This window comes from Protopterus annectens, chromosome 9.part0 (assembly GCF_019279795.1).
Source record: "Protopterus annectens isolate FY-2018-M chromosome 9.part0, PAN1.0, whole genome shotgun sequence".
Lineage (NCBI taxonomy): Eukaryota > Metazoa > Chordata > Ceratodontiformes > Protopteridae > Protopterus > Protopterus annectens.
In genome coordinates, this window is record NC_056743.1 from 1,491,581,412 (window position 1) to 1,491,606,122 (window position 24,711).

General features: G+C 43.4%; 1 protein-coding gene across 1 annotated transcript in view; it reads right to left on the reverse strand.

The window, feature by feature from the left end:
- BRD4 (bromodomain containing 4) overlaps positions 1-24,711 on the reverse strand; it is a 1,872,054-nt gene that overhangs the window by 882,822 nt on the left and 964,521 nt on the right. Inside the window, exon 6 of the mRNA XM_044084437.1 lies at positions 12,605-12,961. Within this exon, the coding sequence (XP_043940372.1) occupies positions 12,605-12,961 (357 nt within the window). The remainder of the gene's footprint in view (positions 1-12,604; positions 12,962-24,711) is intronic.

The window sequence follows — 24,711 nt, forward strand, 5'->3', positions numbered from 1 at the left end:
AACAGAGTTGGCCTAATACCAAGCTCGCGCCAGCCAAAAAACTCTTGAGCTAAGCTTGTACCCATAGTGCCCTTCTCTGTTACCTCAGATTGAGTTTGCCCAGTATTAGTAAAACAGAGGTCATTTCTGCGTAACTTCCCTAACCCACCATTTGGACCCAAAGTATCCCCCAGGAGCCTTTGGAGGGGGAAGGAGAGTGGGACATGATGAATGAAAGAAGATCAACATAGCTGGAATATTATGGCAAGACACAACTTCTTTATCTGATGTTCTTAATCTTCTTTCCATTCATCACTGATGGGACAGACTCTCCAGCTACCTTGTGTTCCTTGGGTGGTCCTTATGGAAGAACGTTCCTGAGCACCACTGAGCCAAAGGCAGCTCTCCCTCTGGAGACCACATCCAATTTGTAATGATAATACATATTTGGGGTGGGGGTAGCCCATGTGCCTGCTGCACAATCATCATCCATAGAGGCTCTCAAATAGAAGGCTACAGAAGTTGCCATAGATCTGGTAGAGTGGGCTTTAACATTCTGTGGTATAAGCTTTTCACAAGTGAATAGATGTAGTACATGCAGTCCCTAAGCCATTTAGATAAAGTCACCTTGGAGATGGAATTTCCCATTCTAGGTCCAGAGAAGGAAATGAAAAGTTGGTCAGTCTTACGTACTGCTTTAGTTCTGTCTAGATAAAACCTCAACTGTCTATGCACATCCAAAGAGTGTAGACAGTATTCCCCTTTATTAGTAAAATTTGGGTAAAATACTGGCAAGTCAAAGGTCTACTTGATGGAAAAATCTGAAATAACTTTAGGGAGAAAGGAGGGGTTCGTCCGGAGTGATATTCCATCCTTGTGGAAGATTAAATAGGGGCTTTTAATGCATAATGCATGAAGCTCTGAAATTCATCTGGCTGGCATGATGGCTACCAGGAAAAGTGACTTCCAAGATAAAAATCCGAGGTCACACTTTGCTGTAGGCTCAAAAGGAGGTTGAGTTAAAGACTGAGGAACTAACGTGAGGTTCCATGGCTCTACAGGTTGTCTGATTGGAGGCTTAATGTGCGAGATCCCTTTTAGAAAGGTTTTGCATAACCTAAGAGAGATGAGGGGAGAATTATTAAACCCATCATGAAAGTTAAAAGTAACCGCTAAATGTACTTGTATGGTAAAAGCAGCAGCTCCATCCTCGAAACATTTTGACAGATATTGTAAGACTGCTGTATCTGGAGCAGAGAACAGGTCTAGCCTTCTTTTCTAGGACCAAATACAGAATCTCTTCAATTTGTCTAGATATAGTCTTCTGGTGGATGGTTTGTGTGAGGCCAGGAGAATGTCACATACAGGTGAGGGAAGGTTATACCCTGCCTGGCAATTAACAGAAGTGGAGAAACCAAGCAGTCAGCTTGAGATTGGATAGGTTGGGGTGACAACCCTTGGGGGTGAGAAATCAGGTCTGGAAAAGGGTCCAAAAGTTTGACACAATAGATGAGGCCGAAGAAACGGGAACCAAACTTATCGAGGCCAAAAAGGGGCTATGAGAATCACTTTGCATTTCAAACAAATGAGAAATCAGGTATGGAAAAGGGTCCAGAAGTTTGACATAATAGACGAGACCAAAGGAACAGGAACCAAACTTGTCGAGGCCAAAAGGGGGCTATGAGGATCACTTTGCATTTCAACTGAATAGCTTTCTTTATGAATTGGGGAATCAGAGGAATGGGGGGATAGGCATATAGCAGTCCCGTGGGCCAATTGTGAATCAGCACGTCCCTCGGTACTCTCCCTGTATGGGAAATAGGGCAAAATAGCTGCTGCATTTGTTGACAGGGAGGCAAATAGGTCGCAGCAAGGTTGGCCCCAACAGCTGAATATTTTCACCGCTATGTTGGGATTGAGGGACCACTCGTGAGGTAGAATACATCTGCTCAACTTGTCTGCAATCACTCTGGAATTTCCTGGGCTATGCATTGCTATCAGAAAGCAGTTGGAAGCCTATTGCCAACTACCAAATTCTCTCGACAAACTGGATAGGACTTGGTTCCTCCTTGCTTGCCGATATACCAGACTAGTGACATGCTGTCTGACTGAATTGCGATCATCCCAGAAGGAAGAACAGATGGGAATGCTTGCAACGCTAACAGCACCGCTCTCAGTTCTAGAACACCGATGAGCAGGTTGGCCTCCATAGTGGACCATGTGCTTTAAACTGTCTTTCCCTGAAAATGGCCCCCCCACACCCTATCATGGAAGCATCCGTGGTCACAATGGCCTTGGATTGGAGAGGATGGAATGGGCAGCTCCAAAGTTCTGTCTCTGGCCTCATCCACCAAAGAGGGTCCTGTTTGCAACAATTGGTTATCTGAATCTGAAAGCATACAGGGTGGTGATTTGAAAACCACTGAGATAGCAGAAGCCACTGAAGTATTTGCATGTGTAGTTTCGCAAGAGGCACTATCGGTATGGCAGCTGCCATGGATCCTAAAAGCTGAAGAAACTCCCTTGTTGAGGCTTTGTTTTGACAAGAGTATCATCCGGAGCTGGAGCCTCAATCTCTGAAGTCTGTGAACTGGAAGACACCCCAGACGAGAATGGGTGTTGAAGACGGCTCCAATGAACTCTATGGACTGGGTAAGAGCAAGGTTGGATTTCACCAATTTTATAGTTATTCCCAAAAGTCTCGCCAGGAAAGAGTATACTGCAGGGCTGCTACCAGAAGATGCTTGGTGGGGGCAGTAAGGAACCAATTGTCCAAATACAGAAACACACTGAATCTTTGCAGTCTCAAGTGAGCTGTGACCACTGCCATGCACTTTGTGAACACTCTGGGGGTTGTAGAGAGTCCGAACGGCAGGGCACGAAATTGGTAGTGATTGGCTCCTAGCCGGAAGCGGAGTAGACTCCTGGAGCATTTGTCCACTTTTATGTGGTAATAGGCATCCCGGAAATCTATCAAGCACATCCAATCTTCGGTGAGATCCTTTTTCGTTGCCACCACCACTACCATAGCATCATCTGGCAAACCTCTTGACCAGTGTGGGTTTTCCTTGGGTGGGGGGGGTAATCTCTTGCCAGGTCTCCGAGGGATCGACTCAACAGAATCAAGGTTCTTCCAGGTGCGCTGCACCATAAGTTGTACCAGCTCATCCGCAGGCAGAGTCACCCAAGAGGTAGATGGCCGGGCACGGACAGCCTGCAGAAACACAGACTACTCTGAAGAACTGTTAGTGGGCTTCCAATCACCCTTCTCTTTCAACACTTCAAGGATGTCCCCAAAGGAAACATCAGGGGGTGACCATAGGGACCCTTCGCTGCCATCGAAATCCGTACCCTCTGTCAGAGACTTCAGGAGAATCTAAATGCTTCCTCTTGCATGATCGCTTCCATGGTGGTCCTCAGCAGGGGCCTCTGAGGAGGACTTGGAAGAGGGGACGCCTGTAATGGGGTCTCCTGCAACTTTTCTGCCTGGTGTCCCGGGTCGGTGGCTTGTGTCAGCTGTAGCTCGGGGGGGGGGGGGGTCTGGGGTTCTGATATCGGTGGAATGCTTCCAGAAGCAAATGTCCTCTCCATAGCTCAGAAAGCAGGTCCGCCCAAAGGAAGGGAACCCGGAACCAAGAGGGACAACCTTGTAACCGTGGTCACACCCCACTCTGACAAATCCGCTCCCCAAGGGTAAAGTCTCAACCAGGATCGCTGCAGACAGAGCTCCTGGCACTGTGGACAGAACTGTAGACGCACACACAGAACCATACCCCAAGCAGAAGAGCCCGCAGCCCAATCACGAAGTTAAGGAAGGCTCGGTTCATAAGGTGCCAAAGGGACAGTCCCGGAGCCCCAGTGAGGTCCACTACAGGCGCTGAGATGGGGAGGGGGGTTTCCAAAAAGGACATCAGAGCTGAAGACTTTGGAACTGGCATGGTCAAAGGAAGAGTAGGATGGAGTCTGTGGAGAAACCAACCCAGGTCCTGCTAGTGGATGGGTCCTAGATGGAGTGGGTATCCCCCTGGCTGTCAACAGCTGACCACAAGATGCACCATGTCAAAGTTGGAAAGGCTCCTGGTGGATCTAGTGGACACTCCCAGTGGGGAGTTGGGTCGTTCTAGGACCAGACTATATACTTGCCCTAGAAAAGTATCTGTTGATGGAGAGTATCAGGTTCGTGGTGTGGAGTCTATCGGCACCAATGTCTCAAGTTTGGAGACAGAAAGAAGTGGCGTCAAAATTATTGGAACTGTGAAAGGACTCTGTGCAGGAGGGGCACTCAGTGCCGAAGCTGGAGTAACCTTTGGAAAATCCGTAGTCGGTGCCGTAGACAGTATCGGAGCCAAAACAGCCACTGATAAAGGAAAAGTCATAGTCAAAGCGGGACAGATTGGCGCCGATGAGGCGGACTTATGCTCCAAAGACAATTTGGTACTTTAGACTTTACAGACTTGCCCTGATCACCAGAGGGTGAAGAGGGGACACAGTGGGACCTTTTCTTTTCTAGGAGGGGACGAGACCTCCATCACAGGAAAGGCCTCTGAAAAGGGAGTCTTAAGGAGGCCCTTCAGAATCAGTTTGTTTTTGCACTCAAAGTGCACAGACTAAAACTTTGGAAATCGCACAAGGGGGTTGCACCAAAAGATGGAGCACCCCTAGACAATAAACCCAGTCATCATGGGAATCACTGTTGGGCAGTATTCCCTTGCAAGAAGCACAATGCTTAAACTCAGATGTGCCGTTTTTATAAGACATCATGAGCACATATATATATATATATATATATACATACATATACATATATATATATATATATATATATATATATATATACACACACACACACACACACACACACACACACACACGTTAGAAGGAAACCAAGGAAAATAAGACAGAGTTTTTCTCCATTTCTATCTATATAAATATATGAGATATGGCGAAAAAAAGGAGAAATACCAACAATGGTATTTTAGAAATACCACGAGGGTAGGGAGAAAGACTGTACCACCAACGGTACTGAAAAATTACCCAAAAGTTAGAAACAGAAGGGTAAAAAGGTCTACAGATAGCTTCAAAGGTAAAGAAATACCAAAAATACCAACAAGGAATAAAAGATAGACAATATCCAGGAAAAATATCAAAAGTTTTACACTTAGCTGAGAGCTTGGTTTGGATGCGGCTTTACGGCTACATGGCAAACAAGATCTGAGGTAATGGGGATAAGGGCATTATGGGTAAAAGCTTAGCTCAAGATTTTTTTTGGCTGGTGCGAGCTTGGTATTAGGCCGACTCCGTTCAGAGGACGGAACTAACAACCCATCAGTGAAGAATGAAAGAAGATTATCAGATCGGGGGTTGGCAGAGAAAGACTTATCACTAGTTTGCTTAACTTTACTGAAAATGGCATGTTCAGATGCAGTAAAATTTGGATGAGAATATCCTACTCTGCAGTTGAGTCCAGAGGGAAAAAGCTGTATGGACTACTACAAGAGAAGGCCAACAGGAAAAACAGAATAGTGTGAGCTTTAGTGGCAACTAAGATTGGACTCTAGCAATTCTCCAGGTTTAAATGACATCATATCTATAGAGGCAGCATTGAAAATGAAAAGTGTCAGATTGTGACCAATGTACACTATTTGTTGTATTTAATGCAATACATTTTAAACAAATAAACAGTGAATACATAACATATGACTAACAGAAGGAACTTTTATTCTTGATTTACATAAATTTTGTATTATTTACAAGTGCATTTTAAAAACTAGTTCATTTTAAAAGGAAGTGATGTACGAGGATCACCAACAGGAAGTAATGTAACGATCTGATTGTGAATACTACATAAACCACAGCAATGTTTCATTCTTTGCTTGAAGTCTGCTTTTACTGACGAAAGCACTAAACAGATTAAACCATTTTCCAACATTTAGTGGTTTGTTCTCTGACTTTGAATCAGTACAACTGTTCATTTCAGTAGGATTTACTTGAGTAATCCCTGCATAAAAAATAGCATTTGTGCACACACTTATTAATCTTTTGCAGAACAAGTATAGGTTCACTAAACTAGCTACCAACCACTTGGGCCCTAACAAGCTTATTCTCGCACCCCAAACAATACGGGTCTGGAGCATCATTGGCGTCTATACAAGGGGAAATGTCAGTAGGGAAGCAACTAAGGATTTGCGGGGGGGGGGGGGGGGGTGTTAGTAAAATACTTTTCATATTGACTGCTTCTGTCATACAAGTGAAGTCCAGATCCCTGGATCTAGTATTTCTGGTGCTGTTTCTTTTGTGCATGGCAACAGATTCATCAGGGCAGGGTCTGAGGAAGCCATGTAAGCCAGGCAAACATCCCCTCAAAGCAGCCAGTAAGAGATGGAATACAGAGACAGAGCCTTTAGGTGATCAGTGTAGGACAGGGCATTCATGCCCTGAATTCTCCTGGTGAGAAATCTTTGTGAGTGTTCTAACTGTTGCAAGTGACCAATCAGATACTTGCCAAAGGGGGCATTACAGTTAATGATAGGTCTGATAAGGGCCAAGTATAGAGGCATTATAACTTCTTTGGACCTGGATGCCATACCCTTAGTTATAATTTAATAAATGAAGAAAAATATCCACAACAGCCAAAGGTTGCCTGGTTGAATAAAAAGTTACAATGAAGAAAAAATTATCCAAACGACCACAACGGCTAACAGCATACAAAATTTATTGTGTATAAAAATTTTGAAGCACGCACCTTGTGAAAGAGCTTATCCTGTTTTTTTTGTACACAATACATTTTGTATGCTGTTAGCTGTGGTGGTCATTTGGATATTTTTTTCTTCATTGCTTACTTATAATTTGAGCAACAGAATGATTTCCTTTCTATCTTAGCTATATGTTGGTCACAGGTCAGACTGCTGTCTGAATATGTCCCCAGATCACTTACTACTGGGTCAACTCTTAGAGGGGTGCTTTTTCAATGGAGTAATTAACTTGGGTTGACAGTTTCCCAAACAGCATTATACTGTACATTCTGGCACTGAGTTTTAGGCCATGGCTTTGGCACCACTCATTTATCTACATCACATCTTCTTGCAACATATTGGTCTTGAGTGGAATCTAAACCAGCTCCCAATTTACAGTCATCTGCAAACTTGGTGAGCAAGAGGTCTTGAACATTAGCCCTGACTTTCTAGAAACAGATGAGAAATGGGAGCAGGCCCAACAGAGAACCCCAGGGTACTCTGCAGGTGACCGGTCTCTTCGTGGAGGTAGTCTTCACCAATCCTGACTTCTTGGGACAAGTGACCCAGCCCAGCGGCTTATGTAGGAATTTACGCCTAGCTCAGACAGCTCGTCACCAATGTGAGTGGAGTTTTGTACTGATTGCCTTGTCTAGATCAAGATATACAGTATGCACTGTTTTACCTTTGCCCATTGCCTTAGTGATCCTCTCAGGGAAGTCTAACAGGTTATGTAAACAAGCATGATCTTCCCTTAAAGACAAACTGGGTTGGGTCACAATGTCGTTTACCATTTCCATGACAATTCTTATGACTCTGCATATCAGGCTTGTAAGACTGATGGGTCTGCAGTTCCTTGAGTCAGTTGATGGTCCACCCCTTGTGAAGGGGAATGACTTTTCCAGCCTTGCATTCACTTAAAACTGTCTGCTTCAAGGCTGTAGTTGAACAGTGCCTGAAGTGGTCCTATTAGGTTGTGTTTTAGGCTGTTCAGGAGGCAACTGGGGACTGTGTGTGTGTGTGTGTGTGGGGGGGGGGGGCTTTGTAAATGTACTTAATCTATGAGGTTATCCTGACCTCAGTTTCTTCTTTAGTTGTGTAAGTGAGCATTTGTTTTTAAGGGAGTTGTTCTTACTTTTCAGCCAGGAGTTGTCTTTTATTTACACACTCCTTAGGTGAGGATTTCACCAATGGGTTTGTTTTGGGTTTCTGGTAGTAGGGCAATCAATGTGCAACCATTCACATTTTTGTATATGGGCTATGAATAATTCTACACAGGTAGCTGTGGTCTCTGTGATAGGGAGAGCCTTGAATTTTGACAAACTGTCACTTAACAGGATGCAGTTTGCCTTAGAATAGTTCCTGTTGCTGGTTTAGCTGTGTTTTCCAGGTTGATTTTTACCTCAGAGTTACAGCTTTGTCATCGAACCTCACTTGTGAGAACGTAACACAGCAAAGGGGGGGGGGGGGCACTTTCCATGTTTGTCAGTATTGCATCCAGTATGCTTGATCCTCTTGTTGAAACGTACACTATCTGTTCCAGGGTGCTTGTGTTAATAAAATCCAAGTATTGTGCCTGTGAGTTTAATGCAGTGCACGTTTCCCAAACAACAGAGGGGTAGTTAAAGTCACCCATGAATAGGATGTTTAGTTGGACAGTGAGAGCCTCTAGCAGGTTTTGGGTAAGAGAGTCATAAGACTACAGGACATAGACGGTGACTTGTTGTTAGCCATGACATGGTGAGGGACCTTATCTAAGGTGACTTGTACATGGATGAGCTCGATGGCATCATCCTGTTTAACAAACCTGGAGGTATGTTTATTGCTAATGTAGATTGAGACACCTCTAACTTTAGTCCCAGCTTGTCCTGTTGTTGGTCTAAATGTCTGGAAGGCTATGTACCCATGCACTTCCAGAGTACTTTCTACGTCTTTAAACCAAGTCTCAAGTCAAGGCACAGATGCCCACATTCTCTATGGTGATGAGGACTTGAAGAGTATGGATTTTTCTTCCTGAGGCACCTAGCATTGAGCAACATCTTAAGGTTGCTTGGAAACGTTTTCCCCATGTTGGTAGTTTTGACTTTTTGACACTGCCGAAATAAGGCTCTAAGGAGACGGATAAAGTTTTAGCCAATATCTGAAAAGAGATGGATAACATTTTAGCCAATATCTGAAAGCCTATGGAGGACAGGTGCAACCCACCCTTGGTAAAGCAGCATGGTCAGTGGATCATGTTTTAAGCTGACAGATATTGGATTCCCTTGGAGTGACACCAGAAACTAAGCCAAGTATTAAAATCAATCATTTTATGTTCATACTGTGGAATCATCCTTGGTGATGGCAGAATACTGTTCAGTGCAAGGCTCTTGCCTATCTGTGACATACTCAGAGATCCATTACTTCTCCTTTCATATAAATCCAGTGAGGTACATCTTGGGTCATTTACACCCACCTGGGCTACAAGAGAATCATACTGGTAGTACCTGGGGTGTACTGACTTGTGTGCTCATGATATTGCGGACACTGGCTCCAGATAGTTAACCATCATATTCTCCTTATCTAACCTAGTGACTGGTATCTCACCTGGCGAGTAGGGCATGTGTGTGTTACACAATGAAGTCCCCAATGACGAGAACATTGTGAAACTATATGCTTGCCTTCTGAGCTTTGCTCATGGGGGGCCCACTGGCATAGGTTTATGTTAGATGCCTGGTGCTGCTTTTGGTGTGTGTTTTAGTAATTGCTGAGGGCAGTGCTGCTCTTAGGTCAGTGACAGTGAAACTATGACATGCGTGTCAAAGGTGACATGCCGCAATGTTTTGGGGGACACACCAATGTTCACCAACACCCAAGTTACCAAAGAAACTGAATGAACAAAAATTCAAGAAATAAGTGACCCTCCATTTATCTATTAAAACTCAGCAATAAAAAAGTCAATTATGTTAATCAAATTAAATGCAGTGTGCTCCATATTTTTTCAGTTCAATTTAAAATTACTATTAAAAGTAGGGTAATTTTTTGGTGCATCACTTTAAGACGAATTATCAGTGCACATATCGTTTTGTCTATTGAAAGTCAATGTTTTTTCTTTTACTTTTATAATACACAGTAGCACACGATTGGACTGTATGTAAAAAATTGTTTCTCTTGTTTACTTGGGGGGTGACACGCTAGCAGAGTCAAGATAGGCATTTTCCAAATTTTTCACACGCCGAGACCAAAAGGTTCACCATCACTGTTTTAGGTGGTCTTTGAAAATTTGGAAGGTTTCTTTTAAGCACCTCAGCATAATAGTGTGTGTGTGTGCATATTCTTGACAACCTCGTTTATCTGCAACATTTTTGCCTACATGAAAATTGTACATTTACATCTCTTGCATACGGTGTTGTTTTCTTTAATGGTTAACTGGTTGTCTGAGAACATGAGAACTGCTACATTGCCTTAGGATGTTCACATTTACCAAGCTGGCCACATAGACATTTGGAAATTGCATAGCCATGCTGTCCAGTCCTGTAATAGGATGGATTGTTTAGGATTAAGGAAAGAGGTTTAACAGAGGTCTCTCCTTGGGGTAGTTTTTGGGGTCAAGGGCAACATACCACAGAAAAACTAGTTGTGTCTGTGATCTAGTGAAAAGTTTACAACTCAATTTCTATCGGAATAAAAAATGCCACCCCCACACCCCCCCATGGGATACTCATCTGTCCACTGTTGGAAAGTCTAGGTCAATCCAGGCATGGCACCATGACAAAGAGCCTTGACTGTAACCTTGGTGACAAGGACACAGTTACTGGCCCCAGCAATGCAGGAGCTATGTAGGGAGAGAAATGAGTTAAGGGGCATGGCCTGCTTCACTTCTCCTGAGGGAGAGGGATATGGGTAGACAGTTACAGTGAGCAGTGCGCTTTCCATGAAGGAGATTCGGTAAAACGCCACTTGTGATTTGGGAAGGATGAATGACTGCCTAAGAGGACACACCGAATGCTGAAGTGAGAAAATGCCCTTCATTGCAGGCCACCTGCTCTTCCCTCCTCGGTGCCTCGATGGGTGCATGGGGGGGGGTATGGCAACAAGACATAGGGACACACAGATAGTAATCTAGCCTTTGACCGGATTGCGTCTACAGTGGAGAGGAAATCATTCTATATCACACAACTTATAAACAAAGGTATGACATCTAAGTCCAAGTAAGTGATTGTTCCACTGCATTCACCATTCATCAGACCTATCATGGAGTACAATGCCCCCTTTGGTATGTACCTAAGCAGTCATATCCAACAACTGGAATGTCCGCACAGGTTCCTCACTAAAGGAATACAGGGCATAAGTAAAATGTCCTATGCAGACAGCCTCAAGGCACTATCCTTGTATTGTCTCCAACAGGCTTTTGAGGGGAGATCTATGCCTCGCATACAAAGCATAGTCAGACGCCACTCTGATGGACCTCCTACATATCCACAAAAATAATATCTCCAGAATTACCCATGCTAAAGACAAACCTTGCCTGTGATATAAATAGGTCCCTGCTGGAGAGCTAGGTATGCATGCCACAGACTACCATGTCTATGGAACAGGCTCCCCCATCCATGTGAAGCAGAGTTCCTCCTTAACCCAATTCAAGTGCAACTTGGAGAACTGGATGGAAAAATGGAAATTCATCCCTGGTTTGGCACCTATGTCTCTAATGGATACAGGTACAACCTGTAAATGGTTCATCTCCCAAAGCCCTGCTGACACTTATCAAGGGTATCAGAACTTGTCAGATCTGGGATGCATGGCTAGGCTTAAAAAGGTGCTTGTAGTAGTTAGCCTAGCAAAACTCCTATGAACCCAAGAAAAAACATCTCAAAACACATCTGACAGCTGTCTGAATGATGACACTCCTAGCCAAACCTCACTCCAGTGATGGGGACTGAATTATACTATTGACAGGAGGTAGCTCTAATCTTTACACAACAGGGGCAAACAGAAGAACAGAAAATCTATGTCACACCACCAAGTTGACAGTTTTATTAGTGAGTAAAGACAGTGTGCAATGGGGAAAAAAAAAACTAAGGATGGTGTGGAATGACACTGCCTTTATACAGGGAATGTGCTGATGTCCCAGGTGAGGTTGAGTTAATCCAGCTGGAGGAAAGGCATAAAGCTCACAAACCTGAACAGAATCTGAGCTGCCTGCAGCAACAGCAGAAGACCTCTACAGCAATGACTACTGCAACAGTGATCCACACAAAACATCTACTAAAAGGTTCCAAGAAAGGGTGTCATTCTGTACCTCAGCTTACTTTAGAGATGACCTCTGCCTAGTCTATAATGCAATGTCTGATCTGGTTCTATCTGAACCCTAATGAATTTAAAAGGCAATGCTTAGAGTGCACCACTGAAGGAGTTAGCACCAGACTGGAGAATACAATAAAAATAAAATTCAACAACAGAAAACAATTAGTTTTACAAGATTATGAAATACAATTTTTGCTACAAGTTGCTGTCACCAGCGTCTTTCAAACATAATTCATATCAGAATGTATGTAAATAATATACATACAAACATATGCATGGAAAGTAAATACCAACATGGGGTCATGCCAATCAAACTTCTTGAGAGCCAGCAGGTCATAAAGCTTGATAGTTAACTACAAACCTGGGAAGAGAGAGGAGACTTGTCTAGTGCATCCAGAAGATGAACGAGTAGTCACTAATGCACTACCATGTGACTGGCTGCAATAAAAATACTATGAGGTGTTATAAGTTTTAAAAATGTACACATTTAAATTAGCAGCCAGTACCCCCACAACTAATGCACCTTTGTCTGGTATAAAGGAAACAGTAAATGCAAACAAAAATCTGCCACACTGACTCAAAAAGCAGTGAATGATGACAAATGAGCTTACTTTGATTGTGCTCAGGTCCATGGGGTGCTTAATGATTTCACAATAATCATGCAGTCCCAGTGCATCCACATCCACAGGTTTGTAGAATGGCCATGCGTAAGCTGCATGTTTCTTAGCAAACATTTCTTTAATAATTCCACTGCAATGTTTTAGCTGCTCTGAAACCTTGCTGCATTTTTCAACATGCTGTTGGGAGTCTGGTACATCTTTCCGGGGAAGCTTCACAGGTCGACCAGCATCTCTCCTTGGAAGCAGTTTGGCTGGTTTCATATCCATTGAAAGAGGAGAAGATTCATGAATTGAGTCTATTGTTGTGGGGGTAGTAGTATCTGCTTTCCTTTTCACTCCCTTTTTAGACTTAAAAAAAAAAAAGAAAGTAGTAAATGGTGATGTTTATAAACATTTTGTTATTAGTAATCAAAGCACTGTCATTTATTATCCAAGCATCAGTAACACCACAAACTCCACCTCTCCTGCTAAAAACGAAGTCCTAAAATATCGTGGCCAGAAAATTACAAATACCGTTTTGTGAGGTATTCACCAAAACAAGTATATTCTTAACCTTATAAGCTGATCTACAAGAGGACTTATTCTTGATGGAAACCTTAAGTTGGGAATCTCCATCACCACTCAGCACTTTTTTCCCTGCAGGATCTGAAGGGGCATCCAACAACTTATACAGATCAGAATGGACAGAAAATCAGCAATAAAAGGATAGTAGTACTGCTGAAACAGAATTCATCCTCAAGTCTTGGTGGACACATTCATGTGGTGGTCCCTGTTTTTACAAAATATCACCAAGACAATACTGATAGACTGAATTTTAAACATCACGGAGAAAGACAAGTCAAAAAATAAAGACTAGGTGCACAGGTCACTGCATTAAAAAGTGCCCAATTCTGGAGTGCACAGTGGCGCCAGAACTGGAAAAGAAAAGGCAGTGTAGAATCCTCAGTACACAGAAACATTCCTACCACAGAGTTAGTTCAGGCTCAAGGGGAGGACAGCCTCTCGTTGTAAAAGGAAAAAGTAATCCACAAAAAAACACAAACACACCTACCAAGAAAAAGGCACAGAGATGACAAAGTGTACTATTGAGGATATGAAAGAAATTAAGTACTGCTACTATTATGCAAAAAGCCCAGAATTTCCAGACAGAGAATATTAGAAAGAGTAAGACAGAGAAATTAGAGGAAAAAATACATGCACAAGAAAAACTGTCAAAAGCTAGAGGAAAAAAAAATGTTCCGTAACAAAAAGCATCCTATTAGACAAAAACATCATGATGCCTAGAAAAAGAAGCAACAGAGCAAGTGAGAGCAATGAGCAAAAAGAGCTTTTTGAAAGGTATAAAGAAACTCAGACGAGGGAAAGAAAGAGCCAATATGGTACCATAAATAAGCAGAGGAGAAAGTCAAACTACAATACAAAAAAAATACAACCCCAGGGATATTTGAAAAGCAAAGGCAGACAGATATGGAAAATTTTACAACACAAAAACTATCACAAAGGGGAATGCAGAAGAGAGAGAATTAGTGAGGTACAAGTTAAACAGAAGGAAACTTAAGTGATGGACTACCTGCAAATGGTTTAGTGTGCAGATTCCAATACAGGCAGTGTTGCAATACGATGGACTGGGTCCCCGATTAAGGAGCAGCATGTGATGCGAGAGCCATCTAATGATTTGTCACGTGGTGATGCCCTGAAACCATATGAAGGAAATCCATACGAAGGACTACTTGCACAGCAAGGGAAGGAGAAGGAAAAAGTGGCAACTCTGACGTAGGTAATGTTACAGAGTGATGGGTCAATGAGCCCCCATATGGAGTAGCAGCAGACAAAGCAGGATGAATCTCAAAAGGTGATGTTACAGGAAAATGTTCTGAAATTTTCAACAGAGTACTTGCATGAAACACAGCAAAGATGACGCTCAGTCCAGAATAAATTGATCTAAAGAAGACCTGCTTGATTTAATAGGGATGGACAGGCATTGAGATTAATGAAAGAAATAGACTACATAAAGCAAAGAGCCAAAATGTTAGAAGAGTGGTAAAACAAATGAACACAACCAGGACCATTAAGAGAAACTCCTGATATAGTAAAAACAAGTAGGATATATGTCAGTGTGTAGCTAAACTAATAATGGATAAAGTGTTACAACAAAAAACAGAGCAACAAAAGAAAGAAAAAGAAGGGGACATGTTAAATGACACAATGCAAGTATCAAATAGAGAAAACTATGAAGCAATTAAGACTAGTATCACTATTAGAAGAATATAGAAAAAGGAAAGTATCAAAAATACTTAGACATAGCAAATCAAAACCAAGAAAATCTAAAGGTATTACTGCTCAATGCTAGGAGCCAAAACAAAAAAAATCCAGTCCCTGGAAGCTCTCTCTACCCTAAAGAATGCTGATGTCTCTGTGCAGTCTCTGAGAAATGGTTTAAAGCCGCAGATAGCACACCAACAGTGCTAGGTTACAATGCCTTCCACACATTTAGACCAGCTACTTCACAGGCATGGAACTAAAGGTAGAGGTGTCTCTATTTACATAAAAAATAAATGTACTTCATGGCTGGTCAAACAGCACAATGCACTTGAGCTGCTCCATGTTCAAATCACCATAGGTAAAATCCAATACCACTTCCTTGCAAGCTATAAGTCCCCCTCTATGACTCGGGGAAACCCATACCATGTATTTAAACCTCTTAGAAACACTAACTATCCAACCAAATACCATATTCATGGGTGACTGATTACCCCACTATTAATTGGAAATCCTACATGACATCAACCATACATGCAGAGAGATTCCTGGATTTTGTAAAGAAACTCCCTGGACTAGACAAGTCAATACACCAACCAGGGGTGCAACCATACTGGATATGGACCTCACTAATAGCAGAGAGTGCTCCACATCCCCTACTGTAATGTCTTCCCCGGCAAGGTCAGACCACAAAATGGTCTCATTTGAAGTAAAAATAAAACCTTGACTCCCAGCTAACTGGGAATATTCAGGAACTATTCTAATGCTAACCTCCTGCTATTAAGTGAGAACCTGGCAAAATTTCAAGCCCCTATAAACCCTGAGAACACTTCTGCCTATGCAGAGCTGTTCACAGAAACCTTGTGCAAGCATGATAATAGCTGCAGAGAGGCAACTGTATCCACCAGGAAGTACAGAACTAACAAAAAAACAAGCAACATTGGTGAAATCACAAAATCAATCGAATGTATAACAGGAGGAAGAAATCCATAACAAAAATTAGAAGGTGCAGCACCCAGCAGAATAAAATCACTCCCATTAAACTAAAACAATTCAGAGGCCAAATAAAGTCTACCAGAGGCAAGTTTGGCTTCCCACGCCAAGGAAAACCACAAAGTATCCTTTACCCATCTCCACAACCTCAAAGGCAATACACAGTTATAAATGGAGCCACCTACACTGAGTCAGAGGGTATAGCAAACCTCCTGGCTGATAAATTCAGCTCCAACTTTACTCCTCTCTCCCCTCTCAACCTTCCCTCAGGAAATATCAAATACAACTCCCGCTACTATCGCTAAGGAACAGGTCCAAGACCAAGAACTCTGCATCAATGGGCCTAGACAATATCCCAGGATGCGTTCTAAAATAGCATCAAACATAACCTATCAGGGGATCTGGAATTACTATTTAACTACAGCCTGCAAACAGACTTTGTGCCTCATGAATGAAGAAAGGCAACAGTCATCCCTCTGCACAAAGGTGGGCCATTTACAGACCCTGGAAACTAAACACCCATAAATCTCACTAGTCTTATATGTAAAGCCATGAAAAGAATCATGGAGATGATCAACAGAGATATATAGTAAACCTCCAGACACTGGACCCAGCCAAGTTTGGTTTCAAGGGCAGATCATGCCAACTCAACCTGGTGGACTTCTTTGAGAAGGTCACAAAGGCAATGGTGGCAAAATCGTTCACACTGCCTACCTTGACCTGGCCAAGGCATTTGACAAAATACCCCACTCGGGCATTGTTGACAAACTAGAGAGGTTCGGTACAAACATGTATGTCACCCGGTGGATAGCCAACTGGCTCTCAGACAGGACCCAGGAAGTTAGAATTGGGGAGTTCACCTCTACAAAAGGGCCAGTCACAAGTGGAGTCCCTAAGGGATCAGTCCCTAAACAGATACTTTTTGGCATTTAATTCTCAGAATTAAAGGCCAATGTCAGCGGTCTCTGGCTGACTAAATTTGCAAATTAGGAGCTGTTATAGAATGTCACACTTGACACACATGTTTTCCAGGAGGGGGTGACAGACACAACTGGCAGAGTCATGGACTAAAACTAAACCCTAAGAAATGCATAATAGCATCCTTTGGGAAGTCATCCATCCCTAGTAACTATCATAGTGATAGCACACCAGTTAGAGTTGACCCAGTACTCAGGGACTTAGGGACACACAGATCGTAATCTAGCCTTTGATCACTGTGTGCCTACAGTGGTGAGGAAATCATTCTATGCTGCACAACTTATAAACAAAGGTAAGGCATCTAAGTCCAAGGAAGTCATTATTCCACTGTATTTGGCATTCAACAGACCTATCATTGATTAAAATGTCCCCTTTGTTATGCACCTAACCAGGCATATCCAACAACTGGAACGTCCAACTACGTTCCTCACTAAAAGAAAGTAAGTAATATGTCCTATGCAACCCGCCTTAAGTCCCTATCCCTGTATTCTGCCTCCTACATGCTTCTGAGGGAAGATCTATGCCTGGCATACAGGGCATTGTCAGACCCCACTCTGATGGACCTCCAGCATATCCACAAAACAAACAATACCATAATTCCCAGGTCTAAAGACTTAAACCTTGCCTGTGACAAATAGGACCTGCTGGAGAGATAGGTATGTATCCCACAGACTACCCCATCTATGGAACAAGCTCCCCCATCCATGCGAAGCAGAGTTCCTCCCTAATCCAATTTAAGTGCAACTTGGATAACTGGATGGGAAACTGAAAATTCATTCCTGGTTTGGCACCTATGTCTCTGATGCAAATTGGTAACCTGTAAATGGTTCATCTCCCAGGCCCATGCTTACACTTATCAAGGGAATCAGAACTTGTCAGAGATTTGGGATGCATGGCTAGGCTTAGAGGTTTTTGTGGTTGTTAGCCAAGTAAACACCTATGAACCTATATGGTAAAAGCAACGCACAGCATCAAAATATACCTTGTTTTATCATACACTATTTCCAATAATAAACAAAAATAGCACAAACAGAAAAACTAAGAAAATATGCATATTAATATAGAGAAAAAGAACACAGGCAATTCATTAAGGACCCAAAAAGTTTTTAGTTATTTAACATTTGTTTACCGGGACAGTCCAACTTGGAACAAAGCCAATTTTCAGCGGAGGCCTGGGGAGAAAAGCTCCAGATTCATGTCTGATTTTTATAGAGAACTAGAAAACAAAGCAAAAGGAATTGAAACACCACCAAATTAGTACGTAAATTTTACAGAAGCATTTATGAAGATCCTATTAAACAAAGATGCTGAATGGCTAAGAGAATTAAAACAGTGAAAGAAGCAACGCAGAGGATAAGAAATGAGATTTTGCGGCATTTATTACCAGGGAAAGTCTGACTGGGTCATGAGGTACTCATTTTCAGCAGAGGCCCTGGGAGGAAAGCTCCAGACACATATGTTAACAGAATGAAAACTAGGCAAACATAATAAATTCATTAAATTCAAGCGCAAATATGAAAACACACTAGTTTGTCTGAATAAAAACTCAAAGTTATAGGGTACAAGCATGCATTAGACGGAAAGCCTGACAGAAAGATGCAGCATTACTTGCATAACAGATATTTATAATGATCATTAATATTCTAGAAGTCATGAAATATGGTAACATTACATTGAAGATCACGTAGGATAGTATAAGTAGAGAAGGACAGGTTGCGATTGATGGGATAGTAGGAAAAGATGAAAAAGTATGAGTGCAACCTCAGAAGAGTAAGTGTAGAGGAACGGAGGGTAGGGTACACATTAGTAGTGGGGATAGAGTGTGTTGAGGTATAAAAAGGTACGAGTACCTCAGCCTAGAAACATACAAGAGCAAATCAAATCTTTGTTGACATTCTTTTACAGACAGCAGGTTAGTAGCAGTTTTGATAGTTAAAGAAAGGCAGTTCCACAGTTTTGCCACAGAGTAGGAGTAAAGCCTAAGGCCTGGGGTTTTATTAGGTTTATATGTTGTGAGGAGATGTTTGCCTTCAAATTTGAGAGGTTTACTTCGGATATAAAAGTTGATTGACTAATGGTTTAAGAGCAGGACAAGCTAGTGGGTTGTGGATGATTTTGTATACCATAGTAAGTTGTATTTACTGAAGGTAGAGGGGGAGTTCAAGCCATCTTAGGGAATTGTAGGACTTTACAATGATGTGTTAGAGGGGTTGCATTAATGGCAAATTTGGCAATTCTGTTACATCAGCTTTCTAGTTTTTTCCTTAGGGAGGTCTGTAAGTTAGTCTGAACTGGGGCCCCATATAACAGTGAGGGCAAGAGGTAGGTTTGAGCCAAGGTAATTCTGGTAGCTGCTGTGAGGAAGTTTTTATTCCTGTACAGCATACCTTTTTTTTTTTTTTTTTTTTTTTGAATACTGTTTTGTATGTGTAGGTCAAACTTGAGATTATGGTTAATTGTGACACCTAGTAGTCTGGTATGCTGACCCAGTTCAATTTCAATTACTGGCTTAAAAGGCTTTGAAGTTCGTTTTCTTGGGTATATGGGGTTTGTGGGTGAAGAGGAGGAGCTTTGTTTGGGAGGTTTGGTAGGAGTTCAGCAATGTAGAGCCATGTGGCTATGGAAGAGAAAGCTAGATGTGTTGTGTGTTACAGGTGAGTGAACCTGTCTGATATGCAAATGACAGTGGAGTCATCTGCATATTGGTTTAGAGTGCCTTCAGAGGAAGGTGTATGCAAGTTAATGATGAAGACATTAAATACTAATGGACCAAGGATGGATCCTTGAGCTACACCTGTGTCGTGTTGTGATATGGCGAGATACAACCCTGACATTTTACTGCTTGATGCCTGTTAGCTAGAAAACCAGTGAGGTGAGGAAGAGAACAGACCAATGCTGAACAGCTGGAGAAACTGAGATTATTATGAAAAGCTCCTAAATGGAAACCCCAAGTCCAGATGCGGTACTTGACTTCTAGTTAAAGGTATTAACATCTTTAGACAAATATTTACCACAGAGCAAGATTTATTTATATACACAAATCTGGTCAACAAGAAAACTATACTCCATCTCAAGAGTGAACCTGTAAGCCATCCTAAGAACTACAGGACTTCCGACAAAATACAAATTATACACTGGAATTGATGCAGATAAGAGTTTATGGCCATTTAGAAAGTCTGATAATGGAATAGAACATCGAACTGCATGGCTGGAAAGAAAGTGCAGTTGTGTACACTTACCATAAATATAGATGTTAGAGTGTATTCACTGTTGCAGTCATCACACTTTGGTTATCCTGCCAGGGGTAGCCCTCAGTTGGCCTGAATACCAGAGGCGTAGTATTTCTGCGTCGGTTGCTGTCACTTCAGGACTAATGTCAGGTCGTCAGTGGTATAAAAACAGGCAGCCGAAGCCTTTATATCAGTTTTTTTCCCCCCAAATGTCAGGAGCCACCAAATAGGGAGCTAAGTTATGTTGGAGAAACACCACCAGTAAAAAGTAAATACCAACAGCCCTGGAAGGAGTGAGGGCGGGGGGGGGGGGGGAGACAAGGAGGCTGAAGGGTGGTAAACCAGGACTGCAACAGCAAATACACTTGAACACCTATATTTATGGTAAGTGTACACAACTGTACTATGTCCTTTGTGTTTCACTGTTGCAGTCATCACACTTGGGTTGATTCCCAAAGGTGAAGGATGGGTGGAGGCAGTCAAGAAGAGTTGGGGCTGTCTAGTATGCCCTGCAGGACTGCAGTTACAAAGCCTACTCTGGATTTGGAAAAGATAGGCAGTTGGTAATGCTTGGTGAAAGTATGAACAGAACTCCAAGTTGCAGCTTCCAGAATTTCCCTGGTACGGACTCCTCTGAGAAAGGCTGTAGAGGTTGAAGTTGCCCTAGTGGAATGTGCTCTGACCCCCTGAGGGGGTGGTTTCTCATGGTGTTTGTAAAAGAAATGGATAGTGTGCTATCCAGTTGGAGATGGTTTGTTTTGATATGGCCTTGCCCTCTGCCCCTGGTGCAAAGCTGACTAGTAACTGGTCAGATTTCCTAAAGGGCTTAGTCCTGTCAAGGTACAATCTGAGCAGTCTGTGCACATCTAAAGAGTGCAGGATCCTTTCCCCCTTATTTTGAGGATTTGGAAAAAAGGTGGCCAAAAGGATGGATTGGTTGAGAGCCACACTGGACACCACTTTAGGCATGACAGTTGGGTTAGTCCTGAGGGAGACCCTGTCAGCATGAAAAATGATGAAGGGTTCCACTGCCATAAGTGCTTGTAGCTCAGACACTCTTCTAGCTGAAGTGATGGCCAGAAGAAAGGCTGTTTTCCAAGAGAGGAATTTTAACTCTGCTGATGCTGCAGGCTCAAAGGGGGGTAAGCGTGAGCTTTTCCAACACAAAATTAAGGTCTCAAGCAGGGGTAGGGGCTGCTCTTGGTGGCCTTAAGTTGTTAGCCCTTCTCAGGAATGGCTTGATGAGAGGGTGTGAAGATAGGTGGCTCAGTGCTGTAATGAGCAGAGATGGCAGAGGCATGGATCTTGATGGAAGAAAATGATAGGCCCCTGTGGAGTAGGTCTGCTAGGTAATCCAGGATGAGAGGTAAGGAGGGCTGTGCTGGATCCGCTCCTTTAGTCTGGATCCGGGAACAATACCTTTTCCACTTGTCAGCATAGGATTTTCTAGTACTGGGTCATCTGGCTTCACGTATGACATCCAGTACCTGCTTGCTTAGGCTGGCCACTGGAGGAGAAGTCAAGGAATAAGCCAGGCTGCAAGGTTCAGGGTTCTGCAATTGCATATGCAAGAAATGTCCCTCCTGCTGGGTCAGTAGATTTGGGATCTGGGGGAGGTGCCATGGAGGCAACGGTGACAGACTGTACAGTCGTGGGTACCAGTGTTGGTGTGGCCAGTCTGGGGCAATCAGGATTGTCATTGGTCTTTCTTCCCTTATCTTGAGTAATACTCTTGTAAGAAGAGGTAGAGGGGGGAAATGCATAGAATGAGAAGTTTGCCCACTGGAAGGATAGGGCATCCACCTCCCAGGCCTTGCTGTAATGTTCCCTGGTGCAGAATTTGCTGAGCTGGTGGTTGTAGGGGGAGGCAAATAGGTCCACCTTCGGGGTACCCCATTTCTGGGTCACAAGGCTGAAGGTGTTGTGGTTTAATTGCCACTTGTGTGGGTCTAGGAGATTTCTGCTTAAGTTGTCTGCCACAGAGTTTGGTTGCCTGGCAGGAATTGAGCTTGCAGGTGAATATGCATGGCTGAGGCAGTGTTAAAAAGGGTCATGGCTAGCCTGCAGTGTGGGTTCCCCCCTCCTTGTTGATGTACCACATCACTGTGGAGTTGTTGGTTTTGATTAGTAGAGGACCCGGAGAGAGTAGGGATCTGAAAACTGTCAGAGTATGCTGTACAGTTAGCATCTCTTTTTGGTCGATGTGCAGATGAATTTGATTTGGGCTCCAGTGGCCCTGAATGCACCCGCCTTCCAGATGTGCACCCCAGGCATAGTCTGATGCGTCTGTGGTTAGGGTCTGAGCGGCATGGAGTTGTGTAAAGGGAAGCCCCTTGTGGTGGTTGCATGCTGCTATCCACAAAAGGAACTCTTTCCTTAGACAAGGTATCACAGGTATGATAGTTTCCAGGTCCAAAGAATGTTGGCATCAAAGACTTTTTAAGTACCACTGAAGTTTCTTCATAAGCAGTCTGGCATATGGAATTAATAGAATGCAGGAGGCCATGAACCCTAGAGCTTGCAGGATTTTCCATGCGGATAACTGGGTTCTGGTGGCTATTTCAGAGAAGTACCTGTCAGTTAGGCTTGATTTTCTGGAGTAAGGGATGCCATCTGAGATGCTGTGTCCAAGCTTCATTCCAGGAATACAATTTTTTGATTGGGGACTAGTTTGGATTTCTTTTCATTGACAGTGTAACCCCAGGGTGGTTAGAAGGTCTTTTACAAATGTCAGGTGCTGCAACAGCTATTCCTGTCTGCCTGAATCAGACAATCGTCCAAGTAGGGGAAAAACTGAATATTTCCTCTATCTGCAATAGGCAATGACTGGCTCCAAGCATTTTGTGAAAACTCTGGGAGCAGTGGATAAGCCAAAGGGAAGTCCACAGAAATGATAATGCATAAATCCTGCCCAGAAACGTAGATATTTCCTGCAGGAGTCCCTGACTGGGATGTGCATATAGGCCTCCTTTAGGTCTAGGGTAGCTAACAAGGCATCTTTGGACAGAAAGGGGAGAAGCCGCTGTAGGGTGAGCATTTTGAATTTTGGTACCACCAGGAAGGTGTTTAGAATGGATAGATCTAAGACTGGGCACCAAGTGCCCTCTTTTCAGGGTACCAGCTAAAGTCTGGAATAAAAATCTTGGCCTATCTTTTCTGCAGGAACAGGCTGAATTGCCCTTATGGAGAGCAGGGACTGAACTTGTTTTTGTGCCTCTGCCTACTGGTTTGGAGCAAGGTCTGGGAACCCTTTTGGGGTTGGCAGCGTGTGGAAATAAAAGCTGTACCGCTGGGATACTATGTTGACGACCCATCGATTGTTGGTGATGGAGGTCCAGTTTTTTGCATGGTGGGCAGGTTTCCCTCCTAGGGGCACAAGCAATTGGGCAGAGGTGAGGGGAGGAGTTGAGCAAGTCATTGTGAATTCTTTCCATAATGGGGTGGCTTAGAACTCCCTGTTTGAGAAGTGTAGGTACTCCATTGCTTAGATCTCTGCATACCATGAGACTGTAGTCTGGGGGGAGGTCTGTTTCCCCTAGTTCTAGATTGAGGGGGGCTGAAAAGGACCATTGTTTTGAGGGGCAATGCCTACTGAATCTTGGAGGCTGCACCTGCAAAAAATCTTTGACTGTCTGCAATACACTTAGCTTTTTCTTCCATCTTTTTTAATACCTCTTCTGCCTTGGTGCCAAACAGATTGTCCTTGTTCAGAAGTGCTTCCAATAATTTTGATCTGACATGGTCTGCTCCTTAAGCCAGGCATGCCTTCTGAGCACAGAACATGGGACTGCTGTCCTGCAGGATGCTTCTAGGGCATCAAACCCACCTTGCAGGGTATGCTTGCTGACTTGGCTTGCAGAGTGCATAAGTTCCAGTAATTCTTTATTTTCTGCACAGTCAGTAAAAGTAGATAATTTTTGCTTAATGAGTTCTTTAGTATGTTGCTGGTATTTCAGCATGTGGAACTGAATTTAATGCCCTAATGGCAAGAGTTGCAGAGGTGTATACTTTTTTTTTACCCCATCTGTCTAAAGCTCGGGAATCCCTGTCCAAGGGGGTGGGATTCTTAGTTGTAGTGGCTTTTATTCCTTTAGGTCCTTGGGAGATGACCTCTGGGTCAGCAGTAAGAAACGGATCCGATAAGCTCGAAGACATGGCCGGCGTCGAGGTAAGACTCCGAAATCTGGCAGTGGATCGGAGAAGGAGCTATCGGGGCGAACAGATGAGCTGAACCCCCCCCCCCCCCCAGAGGGGGCAGCAACACTCCCATCTGCAGCTGAGTTTGCAAGAATCGACACATCATTCGGTCCATATCTGCCTCCAAGATGCTGTGGGTAGACCTGGAGGAAGCCACCGAAGCCGGCCTGAAGGGCCGAGACGACGACCTCGAGGCTGGTTGGGTCTCCTCCTCCTGCACCGGGGAGAAACGTGGCGAACGGAGCCGTGGGGAGGAAGGCTTGGGAACTCTCAATGGAGAAGAGACAACTTTAGCAGGAGGGGCCGAGGGGTCCAGTTCGGCCTGCCGCTTGGGCTTCTTTTCCTCTCTCCCTTCTCTCTTTTCTACCCTTCTTAGCCTCTCGTTCTCCCTGAGACAAGGTGGGAGGGTGAGTCCCAGACGGGGGAAGAGGGCCAGCTGGC